Source organism: Crinia signifera, chromosome 1, assembly GCF_055691185.1.
Source record: "Crinia signifera chromosome 1, ASM5569118v1, whole genome shotgun sequence".
In the NCBI taxonomy this organism is placed as follows: domain Eukaryota; kingdom Metazoa; phylum Chordata; class Amphibia; order Anura; family Myobatrachidae; genus Crinia; species Crinia signifera.
In genome coordinates this window covers 174623618-174641258 of record NC_139217.1, presented here as the reverse complement: position 1 = coordinate 174641258, position 17641 = coordinate 174623618, and the positions used below count along the sequence as shown (strand labels likewise).

The window sequence follows — 17641 nt, the reverse complement described above, 5'->3', positions numbered from 1 at the left end:
CAGCTATTTTGTGGGTTGACCCAACATGGATGAGAATACAACCTATAAACTCAATAAGAATGTAATGATACAATCAAGATCTTTGGCCAAAACCATTCAAATGGTTTAGAGCAGGCATGTCCAAACTGTGGCCCTCCAGCTGTTGTGAAACTACACATCCCAGCATGCCTTGCCATAGTTTTAGTATTCAGTAATAGCAAAACTGTGGCAAGGCATGCTGGGATGTGTAGTTTCACAGCTGGAGGGCCATAGTTTGGGCATGCCTGGTTTAGAGGATAAGTAATGGTTGAAGTGTTTAATACAGTATATAATATTTTTACCTCCTACTTTAACAGTTATACTTACTTGTTATACTGTATGTGAACAGGATAATACATATTGCTTTATTCTTACTCCAATCTAGGGTGATTCTGGAGGACCTCTGGTTACCAAACAAATCGATGACAAGTGGTGTCTAGTTGGAATTGCAAGCTTTGGAGATATGATATGCGCTTTACCAAACAAACCCGGCGTCTATGCCAGGGTTACATATCTGCGTAGCTGGATCAAAGACAAGACTGGCCTGTAATGTGCAATGTCCCAGGACCTTAAGAACATTCATAAACCAAACATCTCGCCCTCGCTCTGAAAAATATATTTAATTCATAACATAATTCATCACTTGGAGGGTATGTAGCTCTGGTTTGTCTGGGCTAACCACGCTTTTCAAACAGTGACAAAACATACTTGATAATGAAACCACTCTCAGGAAAACTGATCATGTCAGGTTTTAATTCTATATCCTCCTGTCCTGTTTTCACTGGCATAAAATATACCAGTACCGTACCAAACAAGGAATTTCTAGGACCGGCCAGTGTATAAATGAAAACTACCATCATCAATTCTTTGCGGACGGTTTGCTCTCAGCCTTTAATTAAAGTACAAAAAAAAACTAAACTTGAATTCCCTTTAAACTGTGCTTTTTGTAAATATAAGTTATTTTTAAGTTAAACATCCTATTTATTTAATACTTGTTTTCACATGAAATAAAATACAGAACAACTGTTTACAAAAACAATGTTAATCATGTTAATCATCGGTGACAGTATAATTTAGCACCTTGTATTTTAGATATTTCCTGTTATACAGGATTATGCGATTGTCATTGCTTTTAGTCAATGATTTAATTAGATTTGTTATACATTCAACATTTGTGCAATAATTATGTGATAGCAGAGTACAGGTGTTTTTTTTTTTCGTTTCAAATTATATACGTGCATGTTTATTCAACAACAACAAAACAATTACTGTAAAGGTGCGTACTCATAGGCCCGATTCATACCTCTTCACTTTGCTGGGAATACGCAGCAAGAGTGATTATCAGATGACCATACATGCGCGCAGTACGCTGTGTGCATGTGCGAGCCTTATGTATGAAGGAAGCCTAGCCTTTGCTGACTACTCGTAGGGTGATTGATACCCTGCAGGCATTTGGGGGCGGTAACCCAGCATTTTACATTTTCTAGAGTGCCCCAGAAAATGTAGGTGTTCCACGGCCGATGGTGAGTGATTTACCCTGTGTGTACAGCTGCGAACAAATTTGCAGCCGTGCAAAGGGGTGGGGGAACTCGGCGGGGTAGCATTTACCTGATTGCTGAACTCCGAATACTCGCAGCCCAGCAAGCAGGTCTGAATCAAGCCCATTGTGTGATTTTGGCTATGTACAATTTTGGCTTTGTACAATTTTGGCTATACTATATTATAAATTGTACACTTTCTAGTCAAAATTGTGCTGCCTGCGCAGTCTATTTTTTCGAATGATTCCGATATTGCAATGCAGTGCGTATCGGCATTGCAAGCTGTATACATGGCATTGCAGCTGTATACGATATGCATTATGTTTTCTACCGACATCCGTAGTTCACATTGCACCGTATGTATGCCACATAACACTCCAGGAAATCAGTAGTGTGTTATATTGGCAAGCTACTGTATTAACAGGCTAATAACTGTTACCTGCTCTGCTCCAATCAAAACATTTACTGCTAGGTCTTATTTTGTATTCATTAGCATGTATAAACTTGTATTTCTCTAAAACTGTTGCATTTGATGTATTGTATATCAATTGTGTACTCGATGAATGATTAAATATTTCTACTTAAATACACTATAGTATCCTGTTTTTTACATGTTTGGAAATGTTATAACCATAGGAAAGAGCTTTGTATTTTTAGTCCATCTACCCCTATGTTAAGGTCTAGAATGTTGAATGAAGCTAAATGTTCACATAAAGAAACCTGATATCTGTGATCTACAGCACATCTAAAGGTTTCCATACACTACTGCGATTTATCACAGCAGTGTATTGCCGTCTTACTCCCTTGAGCCACCTGGGACCTTCCCTGGTGCAGCATCGCATGTGATACATCGCATGCGGTCCTTTCACATGCGACTGATCACACGTGACCCCGCTTACCACCACCGGGTGGAGGGCCTAGGCAGAGGTCGGATGGGCAGTATGTCTGATCTCCGGCTCAAGTCCAATGCATACTTCACCGCACTTCGGACCCGCGGGGGCATCAAACACATCCAATTTGGGACAGTTTCTTGGCCCGATCCATCGGGATCAGGTGAAATCAACCCATACCATATCCAGCAGGGCAGGCAAAGACAAATCAAACATACCTTATATAACAGTGCTGAGGTGCTTGCGGGAGCTCCCGGTACTGGGGCGGGCAGGCGGCATCTGACGTCACTACCGGTGTGATGCGTCATGTGGGGGAAACTCTCCCAGCGTCTTAGGATGCTGGGCAGCGCTCCCGGCATCTTGGGTTGCCGGGCAATGCTCCCAGTGGTTGCCCGGCAACCCAAGATGCCGGGAGAGTCTTGGGTTCACGGTGTGTGGCATATCTATAATGGGCATCACGGTGTGTGGCATATGTATAATGGGCATCACGGTGTGTGGCATATGTATAATGGGCATCACGGTGTGTGGCATATGTATAATGGTCATTACGGTGTGTGGCATATGTATAATGGGCATCACGGTGTGTGGCATATGTATAATGGGCATTACGGTGTATGGCATATGTAAAATGGGCATCACGGTGTGTGGTATATGTATAATGGGCATCACGGTGTGTGGCATATGTATAATGGGCATCCCGGTGTGTGGCATATGTATAATGGGCATCACTGTCTCCTCTCCCTGCATCCTCCACCACTTTGTGACTCCCCTCCCTGCATCCTCTGCCACTCTGCATTCCCCCTCCTACCCTGCATCTTGTGCCACCATGCCCCCCTCACACACTGCATCCTGTGCCACCCTGTGTAAATCCTCTCTCCCTTCGTTCTCAGCCACCCTGCATCTCCCCTCCCAGCATTCTACGCCACCCTCCATCCCCCCTCCCTCCCTGCATCCTCTTCCACCCTGCCACTCTACTCTCACCCCTCATCACCCCCTTCTCACCCTTATTACCAACCCTTCTCACCCTGCACCAACCCCCTCTCACCCTGTGTCTTCTCATTCCGTTGCATAATGTGATCTTTAGCTTCTTCTTTTTTTAACTCATTCTGTGTGGCATTTTGTGAATTTTGGATCATTCCATGTGTCATAATGTGAATATTGGGTCATACTGTGTGGCATAAGGTGTACAGGATTTTCGCTAGAAAAAAGGGCCCTCTTGTTATGGTGCATAATGTGTTCAAGGGAGGTTGTCCATACTCAGTGTCCTACGGCGCGCGGGGGAGGGGGAGACGACAGTTGGGAGACCCCTGTCACCCCCCCCCCCTGTCTCTATCTCCCCATCTTCACAGGCTGCATAATAAACGCTGTACGCATGCGCCTATTCTGCAGCCTATGCGGCTGGGGACATAGCCAGCAGCTCAGAGAGCCACAGCGGCAAAAATAGGACATCCAAAGGTGGCAATACCCTTCACTGCGGTATCATTTTTGATACATAGGAAAATGCGGTAAAACCGGGGTTTTACCGCATTTTCCATTTGATACATCTCGCCCTAACAGTGCAACATTGTCTTGAGGATAGACAAGTTCACAAGTGCCCCACACAGTAAGGGACCAGTGAGAATAATATATGTATAACCCACTGAGAAATTATACAGTCAGAATCAGAATCAGCTTTATTGGCCAGGTATACTTGCGTATACTAGGAATTTGTTTTCAATTTGCTGTGCAGCAGCCAGGTGGGTAACAAGTAAACGGCATACAGTATAAACAATAAACAATATAAACAGGTGGGGCAACGTGTACAGTCAAGGGGAACGAGAATATAATGTGAGAAGTTTGGAAGCTTCATAAGCAACTATTTAAACTAGCAGAGGGGGGCAGTGAACCAAATAAGAATGAAGAAATCTGCTCCCCCAACCTATAGGTATTGTCTCTGCAGGCAAATGGAACAGAAAGCCTATCCACTGCAACAGAAGATAATGCAGATCAAAACCGAATAGATATAGGCAGAAAGATGAACATAGCTAGCAGCAGGAGAAGCACAAACACAACTTTAAGAGCTATGTGTGCAAATGCTAGGAGCTTAGGAAATAAAATCCCAGAACTAATTGCAATAATGACAAGGGATGAACTGGATTCTGTGGCTATTACAGAGACATGGTGCAATGAAAATCATGACTGGGACATAGCTATACCAGAATATACTTTATTTAGGAAGGACAGAATGGAAAAAATTGGAGGAGGGGTTGCAATATATGTGAAAAAATATATAAAGACTACCTTAATACAAAGTATTGAAGAAAAAACGGAGGCCCTTTGGGTGACCATAGAAACAGGGGAGAAGGCGATTCTTCGTATAGGGGTGATCTACAGACCACCAGGTCAGGAAGAGGAACTAGACAAGAGCCTATTGCAGGACATCAATAAAATGGCATTAAAAGGAGAGGTGATAATCATGGGAGACTTTAATCTACCTGATGTAAACTGGGAGCTGCCTGTTGCAAGTTCCACCAGAAGTAGGGACATGCTGAATTCCTTGCAAGGAGCATCCCTCCAGCAATTGGTGAGGGAGCCCACTCGTAAGGACGCAATATTAGACTTAATACTTACAAATGGTGACAGAATATCTGACATAAATGTGGGTGAAAATCTGGGATCCAGTGACCATCAAGCAGTATGGTTCAAAATAAAGACAGAGACTGACTCATCGCACACAAAAACGAAGGTGTTAGATTTTAGGAAGGCTGATTTTGTAGAGATGGGAAACTCTGTAAGGGATTCTTTGGCAGAGTGGAAGAACTTGGAAGGAGTGCAGGATAAGTGGGAAAAATTAAAAAGTGCAATTCTAAAAGCAACAGAACTTTGTGTCAAAAGAGTTAGGAAAAACACAAGAAAAAGAAAGCCATTGTGGTTTGCAAAAGAAGTAGCAAGTATTGTGAAAGCAAAAAAGTTGGCCTTTAAGAAATTTAAGCAGACGCAGAAGAATGAGGACAAAGAGGTGTATTTTGTTAGACAGAAGGAGGCTAAGAAGGTAATCAGATGTGCAAAAGCACAGGCTGAAGAGAAAATGGCCCAGTCAGTGGGTAAAGGGGGGAAAACTTTTTTTAGGTATATAAGTGAAAGGAGAAAAACAAAAAATGGAATAATTAGACTGAAGACAGAGAGTGGAAGTTTTCTTGAGGGGGACAATGTAATAGCAGATAATATTAATAATTATTTCTGCTCAGTATTCACTGCTGAAAGAGAGGGGAAGGGGCCACAGTTAAGTTGCAAGTATAGTCAGAAAACTGAGGGAGAGACAAGTACATTTACAGAGGAAAAGGTCCTCACAGAACTCTCAAAACTGAAAGTGGATAAATCAATGGGGCCAGATGGGATACATCCAAGGATACTAAAAGAGCTTAAAGGGGAGCTGGTAAAACCAATAACAGAATTATTCAACCAGTCACTAGCTACTGGAGTAATCCCAGAGGACTGGAAAACAGCGAATGTAGTCCCACTGCACAAAAGTGGAAGCAAGGAAGAGGTAAGCAACTATCGACCAGTGAGCCTTACATCAGTAGTAGGGAAATTGATGGAAACACTCTTAAAACAAAGAGTTGTAGAATATCTCAAAACCAGCAATTTACAGGATCCAAAACAGCATGGGTTTACTGGGGGAAGATCATGTCAAACAAATCTTATTGACTTTTTTGACTGGGTGACTAAAGTAATAGATCAAGGTGGGGCTGTAGATGTAGCTTATCTAGACTTTAGTAAAGCTTTTGACACTGTCCCACATCGCAGACTGTTAAATAAACTTGAAAGCTTGGGATTGGATTCTAAGATAGTTGAATGGATAAGAGCGTGGTTGCAGGACAGAAAACAGAGAGTTGTAGTAAACGGAGTACAGTCAAAGGAGGGAAAGGTTACAAGTGGAGTACCCCAGGGATCTGTACTTGGACCGGTGCTTTTTAATATCTTTATTGTAATTGAGGGTAAAATGTGCCTTTTTGCAGATGACACAAAGGTATGCAACAGGGTAGACACACCAGGAGGAGTAAAACAAATGATTGAGGATCTAGGTAGATTAGAGAAATGGTCAAGAGAATGGCAACTACAGTTTAATGCCAAAAAATGCAAAATCATGCACTTGGGTCTCAGAAATCCAAAGACTCAATATAGTATAAATGGCACTATAATGGAAACTACAGAGGAAGAGAGGGATCTAGGTGTCACTATTTCAGGGGACTTAAAAGCAGGTAGGCAATGTAACAAAGCAATGAAGAAGGCAAGTCAGATGCTTGGTTGCATAGGGAGAGGTATCAGCAGTAGAAAGAAAGAAGTAATAATGCCACTGTATAGGTCATTGGTACGACCTCACCTAGAGTATTGTGTTCAGTTCTGGAGGCCATATCTCCAGAAGGATATAAATACATTAGAGACTGTACAAAGAAGAGCAACTAAAATGGTGCATGGCCTACATCACAAAACGCACCAGGAAAGACTAAAAGATCTTAATATGTATACTTTAGAGCAGAGAAGGGAAAGGGGGGACATGATAGAATTTTTTTTAAATATATCAAGGGCTTTAACAAGGTACAGGTGGGAGACATTCTTCACAGGAAGAGGAGCAACAGAACACGAGGACATGCACTGAAACTAGAGGGAGGAAGATTCAGGGGAAATGTGAGGAAGAATTTTTTCACAGAAAGAGTAGTAGATAAGTGGAATAGCCTCCCAACAGAGGTGGTAGACACAAATACAGTAGTACAATTTAAACATGCTTGGGATAAGCATATTGATATCCTTACATAAAAATAAGGATCAAATATGGTTTGAGGTAACATGTTTAAAAAAAGGGGCAGACTAGAAGGGCCAAGTGGTTCTTATCTGCCGTCAAATTCTTTGTTTCTATGTTTCTATATAGAAAGTTATTCCAAGGGGACACCGTGTTAGATTATGTGCAAAGGGTTATGGTGCGACAGTGAGGTGTTCATGAGTTCACGTGTCAACAGGTGAACCGCTTGAGGAAAGAAACTTTTTAGGCTTCTGGTGGACCTGGTGGGAATAGCCCAATGGCCAGGATCTAGTTGGTCCTTGACTATCTTTGTTGCCTGCTTTTTTGCTCTGGACAGGTACAGGTCATGGACAGAGGGAAGGTCTGTCCCGATTATCTTCTCTGCAGTTCTGACTACCTTTTGGAGTCTGCATTTGTCTCTCTCACTGGCGGAGCCGTACCAGACCAGTATTGAGTACAGACTCTACAATTGCGGAGTAGAAGAGAAGCAGAAGCTTCTGTGGGATGTTGAACTTCCTCAGTTGCCCCCATTTAAGTTCCCGGGAGATTGTGGTTCCTAGGAACTTGAAGGAGTCCACTAGCGACACCACAATGTCAGCAATTGTTAGCGGAGGAACACCAACAGCCTTCTTCCGAAAGTCCACTACCATCTCAATGGTTTTGAGTTCGTTGAGCTCTAGATGGTTGCTGCTGCACCACCAGGCCAATCGGTCCACTTCTTGTATGTAGGCTGATTCATCCCCGTCCTTGATAAGGCCAATGATGGTAGTGTCATCTGCGAATTTGATTATCTTTACTAATTGCGCCTCTGAGGTGCAATCGTTGGTGTACAGGGAGAAGAGCAGGGGTGAGATTACACAGCCCTGGGGGGCTCCTGTGCCGATGGACCGCACTTGGGAGGTGAATTCCCCTGCTTTCACAACTTGTTTTCTATCAGTCAGACACTCCAAACCGTCAATACAGCCACGTTCCAAAACCCTCACCCGGAATGGGGGCTAGTCGGGGGCAGCAAAGTCCTCAGATGTTATAAGGGATGAAGATTGGGGTCCTGAATAAAATCCTTTAAACACACCAACGCGTTTCGAACACAGTTTGTTCTTCCTCAGGGTGAACGGTTTGGAGTGTCCTGTTTTACCATTAAAGTGTGAACCTTTTACTTTTGAAAAATTTACAAGTTTCCCGGTGTCTACTTCATCTCAACAAAAGAAACCTTTGGATGTACATAGGGCATTTACCCTAGGTGAGTCCATTTCCATGTGTACCTAATCTGATGATCATATAAAAGAAACCTTGATGTGAACCTCTCCTAGCCAGTCTAGGTGAGTGCCAGTGGTGGTTGACCATTCAGTTAAAAACTATTATATGCTGATGGTAACCTAGAGATTTCTTTTTCTTTTCCTGGTGGCATGAATACCCTGGATGTGAATGGCCTATTGAGAATTATTTCTGAGAAAATCCTGTGAACAGCGCTGAAGGGATCCACATCCTTGTTGTGTATACGTGTATTTCTGGGTTTGGTAGCCCTGCTTTGTGTGATCTCCAGCAGCTGGTCCGTGTGAGCGCAGACTGTTACCAACAATTTTCTTTGTGATACTCAATAAAGATCACACACATACAGATGGCTTTATTTAAAAATTTATGGTCACACCTTTGCACATCATTGCACTTCTTCACAATTGTTTTTAAAGATATTTCACCGCTTTTTTAATTGATATATTTTAAATACATTTTCTTGGGACACTTTAACAATAAACATGCTTTAAATAATGCTAAATCAGCAGATCTAGTCAGTTTGGAGTGACCCTTGTAGGAATTTATTTTTCTTCTTTTTTGTTATATTGATACTGATTCCTGGGAATCACCTCCCTGTATAATATATACTGAATTTGCAGTAATATCCATAATACAGGGATTATCTGACAGATATACTTGCAGACTGTGTGGATTAGTTCTCTCTAGGGTAGAGCTAATACACAGGCTATAGTAGTGTTCCTCAAGACAGACCAACAGTCCAGGTTTTATGGCTATCCAGGCTTAGGCACAGGTGACTGAATTTGTACCTCAGTCATCTTGATTATACATCTGTGAAGAAGCAGGGATTGCCATAAAACCTGGACTGATGATGTGCCTTGAGGACCGTGGTTGAGGACCACTGGGTTAACGGACTGCTTCTTAGTAAGGGCCCACATTATTCTGGAGTACTATCAGGAGTCACTCAGACTCATTCTTAGTACTGCTAATGCCACCAGCTTTGAGCCCTCTCATTGTACTGCACAGAGAAGGTCACTCAACACAACTCAGGGAAGGACAGAATGGTGCTACCACTGCTGTGCCTTATAGAGGCGTAGTACTGGTGTAGTACGGCAATGGTGCCATTTAATCATAGTTTAATAACTAGCCTTTGTGAGTCAGCCCATGCTCCAATCTACCCCTGCTTCAAACTCCCATATTCATGCACATTGATGCATCTTTGTCTTTAATACATAGAATAATCATGGAAAGAATATCTATCTACTCTAGGATCGATGTGACTTTCACACATGTGCAGTTGGAGAGTTAGCAAATGGCAGTAAATTTATATTTAAAAATGAAAAGCTCACGCTTGAGAAGCAACAATAAAGATGCCAGGGAACAAGCATAATAATATAAAAAAATGTATTAATCATACTGATACATCTCCAAGAAAAAAAAAAAAAAACATGCTTCTTGTTGTGGACATATATAATGCCATATTGGTCCATTGCTAACAGAGAGCAGCTGACAGCCCAGCTCCATATTTGGATGGGACCAGAAGATAGGTCGTTCACCTCCAGATGCATACACCAGTCTGGCTAGGGATAGGAATTGCCTCCAGTGGCGTCCACTCACATACTGCCACTCCAGGTTGGGGAAGCCTCTTGTCCAGCCCCCCATGGCTCCAAGCAGAGCCTTACTCATGCCGATAAACCTTCTATGGAGATTATACATGCGGCAGTGTGAGGATGTAGTGCTTTATGGCCATGTGGGTAGCAAAGAGCTCACTGTCATAGCATGAGAGCATGTCAGGTTGGTGCAGATTATACATTGGTTACGCTAGATGTAAGTGATAAAACCAATATGAAGTCATGTGTACGTTGTGTGCAGCCAGGGGAGTGTTGCTTGTATGATTTCACATACTTTGGGCTGATCCTTAGTTATCATACAACAGAACACTAATACTTCAAGATTAGTGCCTATGGGGTTCATTAAATAATGTGCAGCTGAACAATTCCTACAGAGACCATCAAGCTCTGAAAAATAACATATTGACCAAAAAAAGATTTAGGAAAAACAGCGCATATGAGGAGATTTTGCTTGTAGGTATTCAAATAAGCAGATAACCCTTTCAGCACCACACTTACTTATTTTTTCACCCACGCGTTCATATAACGGTTTCTTTTACATCTCAGGTCACTATGGTCGGAATGTTTCCCAGAAGCTCTGATTTTGTGTAATTCACAACCAAAACAGCTAGGCAGCAATCTCTACTAGCCTCACAAGAAACTCTGTAGGCACCAGCAAACCCCTGCTCGATGGACCCTAGAATTGTGGGGCCCTAGGGCAGCTGCCCAGTAAGCCCATGCATTAAGACGGCCCTGCGCAGCATACATATAAAACAGGTGACACTTACTTTAAAATTCTCACCGGTAGACACGTAGCATTTTCTTTAAGAAGGCCAGTCCAATAAATGGTAAAAATAATTAAATGGCACATCCACAAACAAACATATATTTAAAAAGAAAGTTTTAGGAATCCTTTGTCCACGATTGACTGGATTTTAAATATATGTTTGTTTGTGGATTACCAACAGGAGTCGCTTATTGCAAACCCACCAGAGACTGGTGGGTTTGCAATAGATGGTTATTTAGATGGTTTGATAATGTTCCCTGTCTACAAAAATGGCCGAACCGCAGAAGGTATAGGATTGTCTGTGGTTTTATTATTGTAGCATTTTCTTCCTTCTTGCCTATGGCTAATAGCATAAGGAAATAATTACTGTCAAATGTGTGCAAGTGGTTGTTTATCGTTTCCCAGCATTTTAATCTTACAATAAAAATGTTCCCTTCCTCTTCTCCTTGGTCTATGACCAAAACAATTTATTTATTAATGCTCAAAGTGATAGGCAAAACCGATGCTGGTAGCTGCCAATCATACAATGTAGGGACAATTCGTACCACAGCTACAGCTATGTTCCCCACCACATAACTGAACCTGAGGGGGACAGCTAAGCACAATTTACTTTTTTTTATTTACCCATAAGAAACTTTTTGACTAGGGGTGTCTTGAACAAATGCTGATGTTCTAGGGTGCCCTGGTGAAGAAAGTTTGGGAACCACTGCCTTAGTGTGATGCTTAGTAAGTTAGACACTTCTTTGAAGAAGAGGTACACACTTCACTGCACTAGCCTGGTCCCCGGACCCCTAGGAATGGGTGGGAGCGATGAAATGACCAAATAAGAACAAAAACCTTAATGTCCCAAAAATTAAATAATACAGTATATGATGTCACTAGAAGTATATATATATATATATATATATATATATATATATATATATATATATATATAAACAAAAAGAGAATATTGGACTGCGCTTATTTCTAGTACCACCCAAAAAAACAGTATCGATTACATTGATATTTTTTCTTCTTATGTGCAGTATTCGGATAGAAATAAACTTCAGAATCTCTTGTATGGTGTAGACAATTTACTTAAAAGAGTACCCAACGTGTTTCGTCGGAACGACTTCATCAGGGGCATAGTGGCGATATGGATCTTATCACTAGATCTGAAATGAAGTTATTTTTGACATAGTTTCATAAAAATCAATTTGACACCGTAGATGTATCAGACTTTTTTGTTTTTATAAAGTCGTAATGGGATTCTGTCCCTCACTATTCACTTTTTATACAATAGTGGTGATCACAATAAAAGTTAATGGAGACCACTGTGCAGCAGGTGACCACCTATCTTATCTGCTTGCAGATTTGAGACCTCTATTGCCTACTGTTTTTTAGCCACAAAATGCTTAGGTGCTGGCAGATCACATTTTCCTCACTGCTCTACTATAACGGCAGCCCTGGCTGGAGGAAAATGTGATTTGCCAGTACCTAAGCATTTTGTGGCTATAAAACATCCTCTTCCTTCCCTTCGATATAGGATGATAGATCATATTCCCCCCCAGTATGAGAGGAGGCAATAGAGGTCTCAAATTGTTTAAATGCGAGACACGTTGGATCCTTCGCTTGGATACTATATCCCCTAGAGGTCTTAATAAGAACCTGGGAATTAGCTGCATGACTCGTAAATAATCACATATGTCTGGATCTTATTCTTGTTTTTATGTAAATTTGTCATGATATCTGGCTTTGCATAGTTTTGGCTATCATTCCTTAACTTCTTTGAATTTACTATTTTGGGTATACATAGTTATGGTGACCGGTATTGCTGGCTCATTATTATTAATACATACTACAATGCGTTAAAACCTAGTGAGGTAATTTTACATATATTTTCAATTGTGTCATGTATGTTAATCATTACATGTTATTCCCCCTTGGTTTGCCGATTCTAAATGTATGTTTGTTGTAATCCTTGTTCGTTGATTGTAGTTGTCATGGTGATGGTGACACTGCACACAGCGCCGGAAGTGCCGCACCTCCCCCAGATGTCATATATATATTACACACACATATAATACAGATGAATGATCTGTGGTGGGAAAGACGTGGTTCATAATCCTGACAGGGGCATCCCAAAGGAGGGAATCCAGACAGGGATCAGGTAAGTATACTCACCTTCCCCCAAGCATCCATCGGATCAGCCTAACCCTCCCCAGAGCAGGCTACCCCTCCCTCTTCTAAGTTCCTAACCCCTTCTCCCCACAGCCTAGCTCTAAGATAATAGACCCTGGAAATAAAGAAGTGTCAACGCCACCCCTCCCCCCCAAAAAAACAAATCTACTACAGTGTCAGCAGAGTACCCAAATAAATTCATGTGTTTGTTTTTACATGGCTGTGGTCAGGGCTCCTCCAGGATTGCACCTTGGAGGAGCTGGCTGGAGATGTGATTGCAAGGAGCCTGCTGCCCCCGACAGCCCCATCCCATCCTTCACTACACCCAGCACAGCCAGTCAGTGTTATAATAGACCCTGAGCAAGCGCTGGCTTTCATCGCAGCCAACGCACAGTGGAAGTCAACCAAGCTCAGCCCGGGTTTTCTGGGTACTCGAAATCCCCCCCCCCCCCCCCCCCCCTTCGTGCGGCACTGGATTTCAAAGTAGCATTCAATACTACCAACCAAGATCAGGAGCCCCAAAGCAATAAGGAAGCTAGCATACTGAGTAGCAGTTTACTGAGGTTACCGAGATTGATCAGTGTAGCCAGAAGATGACATATGTTAGCTCCTTGAAAGGCAAAATGACAAGGAAGTATTTTCTCATATAATCGTAACAGAGCACGATTTGCCACACACACATGATGGGCTCAGTGAGACATGACAGCTCAGGAAGGAGGAAGTATTTCAATCAAGTGTACAATAGTGAACCTGTTTATCAGCAGAGATGGATTAACAGAGAAACTTGAAAAATGTCCTGCTTAAGTAGATAACAAGAGTGGCAGGATGCCAGAAATGTTCCGTGCAGATATGTATGAGCAAGTAGCTAATGAGATTAGTATTCAATTTCACAACTTGAAACCCGGCAGCCATGTTATCACGTTACATACAAGCAAAAAGAGACAAAATTGGTGCAGTACCTTAGGTATAACAAAATGATAAATTACACATTGCACTTAAAATAAAAAGATGATTTAAAAAGCATAGATCAAATCTCCAATGGCAAACAGCTGCAGGTGGTGATAACTTTCCTCAAAGTTCCCCCTCTGATAATGGACTCCATATCTGGCTCAGCTTCCCACCAAGGATAGGATCAACCAGGTGCAGGAGAATGTCACGGAAACGTGAGACAACAATTACACAACTGTCCTAGTCCTTCATCAGAAGTGTGATTAGCAGTAGTCAATATAGTATATCATGTGTGTGCCACGGTCACACTGTGCCCCTCTGTCACTCTGTGTATGTGCTACTGTCACCCTGTGTATTCCACTCTGTCACCCTTTGTATTCCCATCTTTTACCCTGTGTATGTCCCTTTGTATTGCCATGTTTATCACCCTGTGCATGCCCATCCCATGTACAGTATGTCACACTTTGTATGTTATGTCCCTGTGTCACACTGTATGACCCTTTGCCATGCCCCTTTTCTAGGGGGTGCATACAAATGCACCTAGTGCTACAAAACTCCCCCTACCCCTATCATGATGCCCCTCTGTGATTTATGAAGAGTTCCTGAGTGCCATGCACTCCCTAATGGCTAGCCTTGCCTCTGTGTTGGCTGGCCTCACCTTTAAGCATGAGCCCTCCTTTCCCCTGGTATGGCTCTTCATACCCAAGTCTGACACTGCCAAGAACATATCCTAAATTCTATGTGCCAAAAAACAGTTAATTTAATCCTAAGGGTTCTGTGAAAAAAATGCTGATTTCCTAAAGTGACGTGAAAGTTTGGGGAACATTGATTTACAACACATCTGCTTCAGTGTACTAGGGTGGAGCTGAAAGTACAAATGGTATCACTGTCTATGTCCAGCAATTAACACCACCCACCACAATTTATCATAAACATGTCTTCATGAAAACATATTATAAATAATTCCATATAAAATTATAGTCTATGTATCCCTGCAAATACACAATAAATACTAATTAAAAGGAGAAGATATATCTTAATTTGCCTAAAACTAGAATTATTAATTTAATTAATTTATCACTATGACAAACAACAAATTATTTTAATATGTTTTACACCTATTGGGGGTCAATCTATACCATTCAGAAGGGGTCGAATTCGGGCCCGTTCCATGTGCAAATCCACTGTGCGAACGGCCATGGTGATTTCCAATGTCACCGGGCCGTTTGCACTAAGCAGTGCGGGCGTGGGGCAGTGGGACTAGGTATCGCCCATTGGCACACCCAGCATTTCATGGGTGTCCCGATGAAAATGCTGGGCATACCCATGGGAATGGGGGCGGAAGGAGGTGTGCCGGGGCGGGCAGCTGAAGTCACACTGACGCCAGCCGCCCTGTCTTCGACGGAATGGCCGCAAATACTGTATAAGTCAGTCTCCAATGAGATATATTTGTGTGGCCTGAAAAATCATTTGATGGTCGTGACCATCGAATGATTTCTCTGCCAGCAGGACATGCGAGGGGATGTAACCCTATAGATTGTAAGCTTGCGAGCAGGGCCCTCCTCCATTTTGACTCCTTTGTAAAGCGCAACGGAATACAGTATGCTGCACTATATAAGAAACTGTTAATAAATAAATAATAAATGTGGCTTCTGAGTCAACCAGAATCAGGGCCATTATTTAATAATCAAATCTCCAATGCACCATTAAATGAAACACTTAAAATCTTTAAATAGTTCTGTTCAAATTCTACCAATTTTGAAATAATAATAATAATAAAAAAAATGTATTTATATAGCGCCTTTCTCCCATAGGACATGATACATTGAACAAAGGCATTAGAATTGCATGAAGTTGGAATACAGAGAGAAATAAGGACTTAACGTAGAGAGCACATTCAGCATACTGCTGGGTTGGTGCAGACATTTTAGGTAATAACTTCTACTGGTTATATATTCCAACCATAAAAGGTACCAGACGTGGCAGCCGTCTTGGGCGCACAATGTAGGATTACCTTGGGAGGAATAGGTCACACCCAGAAAAGATGACACCAAAAATGGGTGGTTTCAGCATCCTAGTGCTAGGGGTAGTGTTCCAACATAACGATCTGGTACATGTGTTCTTCATCCTATCCACGGGCATACCAAGTAGAGATTTGAGCCGATCCCTGTGATTTGGTTTTGGATCTGTTTACAAGAAAAAATGTCATTTGGGCCAGATTCTGTTCCTACAGTACTATTAACAATTTCCACCTCACAGCTGACAATACTGTGCACCAATATTGGTCAAAGGCTGGTTGTCTACACAAAGAAGCAGTGGAGGACAGGTTGGCTGTCTAATATATAACAATGTTTGAACAGAACAGGGAAATGGTGTATGTATTTGCAGTAAAACATTGATTGCCATTGAAGATAAATTAATAGCAAAGAAATCCTGACACGGGTTGAAGGAGAATCCAATTCTTGCACTGCTGACCTGCAAACTCCAAACCAGCCTATCTTGCACTAACAAATATTAGGAAGCTGTCCTGTTGCCCATACTGCCCCCTCCCATCTCCTAATTCTATAGTAGATTTATAATGTGCACCAGAGATTCTTTTTTCCTCCTATATAATCAACAAGTGTTACAAGATGGAATTGTCTTTGAGCCCTCCTACCTACCCTTATGTCGTATATTAATTATAAAAAGGACATGCACAAACCAAGCATTTCAGAAAAGAGGACTGACTCTTTTGTGGCTGAAGTGCTTGGTATGTTTGGGCCCTACAAAACAATCGTTTTAGAAGAGCTGCTTCCGATCATAAATAAGGACATTGATGATGAGAGGGTTGGTGGTGGAGATTGCATGTGCTGTTCCAAGCAACTGGAATCTGATATTGGTCTGCAGGTTATTTACAAATGATATTACAAATTATTTTTCTGGTAAATATAACTTTCATGAACTCCAGGGAGGAAATGGGGCTAATTTCTGGCCTTCGCATTATGGATGTGCAGCCACCGTTTATAGTATGTGCCACGAGTTAAGGAAAGCCTGTCATCGGGGGGCATACCCCCATATTTCTTCAAAACATGCATGTCCAGGCATAAATTATTATAGACTATAATATATATATATAGTCAGCGTAAGTAGTAGTAGTGTACACAGTCAGTGTTTGGGTTGTGTAACTTGTATGTCAGACAGACTGTCAGTCAGTGCAGTGCTGGGCAGAGGCTGTGTCAGTCAGTGTAGTGTAGTCACAGTGTACAGGCAGGCAGGCTGTGTCAGTCAGTGTGTCTACTTTATAATAAATAATTGTGCTGCACTGCACTGCACCCCAATATTCACCATAGTGAGATATTCTGTCAGAAGTTCCGTCTGGCAGATTGTTCTGCCTCTACGCAGTGTTGGACAAGCTGTGTCCTCAAAAATAAAAGAAACATATTTTGCTCTTGAGTTTGGCGGCCGATCCGGCAGCGCTGCTATTAGTGACAGCGCCGGAGCTCCAGGGACACTGCGGGCGGCGGCCATCTTTTTCCTGCAGTAGCCGGGCAGACAGGGCAGAAGCATCAGGTTCGTTGCTAAGCAGCGTCCTGAACTTCCGCCCTGTACAGCAGAAGGGCGATGAGTCTCATGCCGCAGGGCGGCACTTTTGAATATAAGGCTGGTGTCTGCTGGGA

At 42.2% G+C, this 17641-nt stretch overlaps 2 protein-coding genes across 2 annotated transcripts in view; both read left to right on the top strand.

The window, feature by feature from the left end:
- Nucleotides 1-1100, top strand: part of LOC146026983 (transmembrane protease serine 11C-like) — a 46735-nt gene extending 45635 nt beyond the window's left edge. The window contains exon 9 of the mRNA XM_083158011.1: nt 404-1100. Coding sequence (XP_083014137.1) covers nt 404-568 — 165 coding nt within the window. The 3' untranslated portion in view covers nt 569-1100. The remainder of the gene's footprint in view (nt 1-403) is intronic.
- Nucleotides 1101-16676: 15576 nt separating this feature from the next.
- LOC146026887 (transmembrane protease serine 11D-like) overlaps nt 16677-17641 on the top strand; it is a 49742-nt gene continuing 48777 nt past the window's right edge. The window contains exon 1 of the mRNA XM_083157942.1: nt 16677-16871. Within this exon, the coding sequence (XP_083014068.1) occupies nt 16677-16871 (195 nt within the window). The remainder of the gene's footprint in view (nt 16872-17641) is intronic.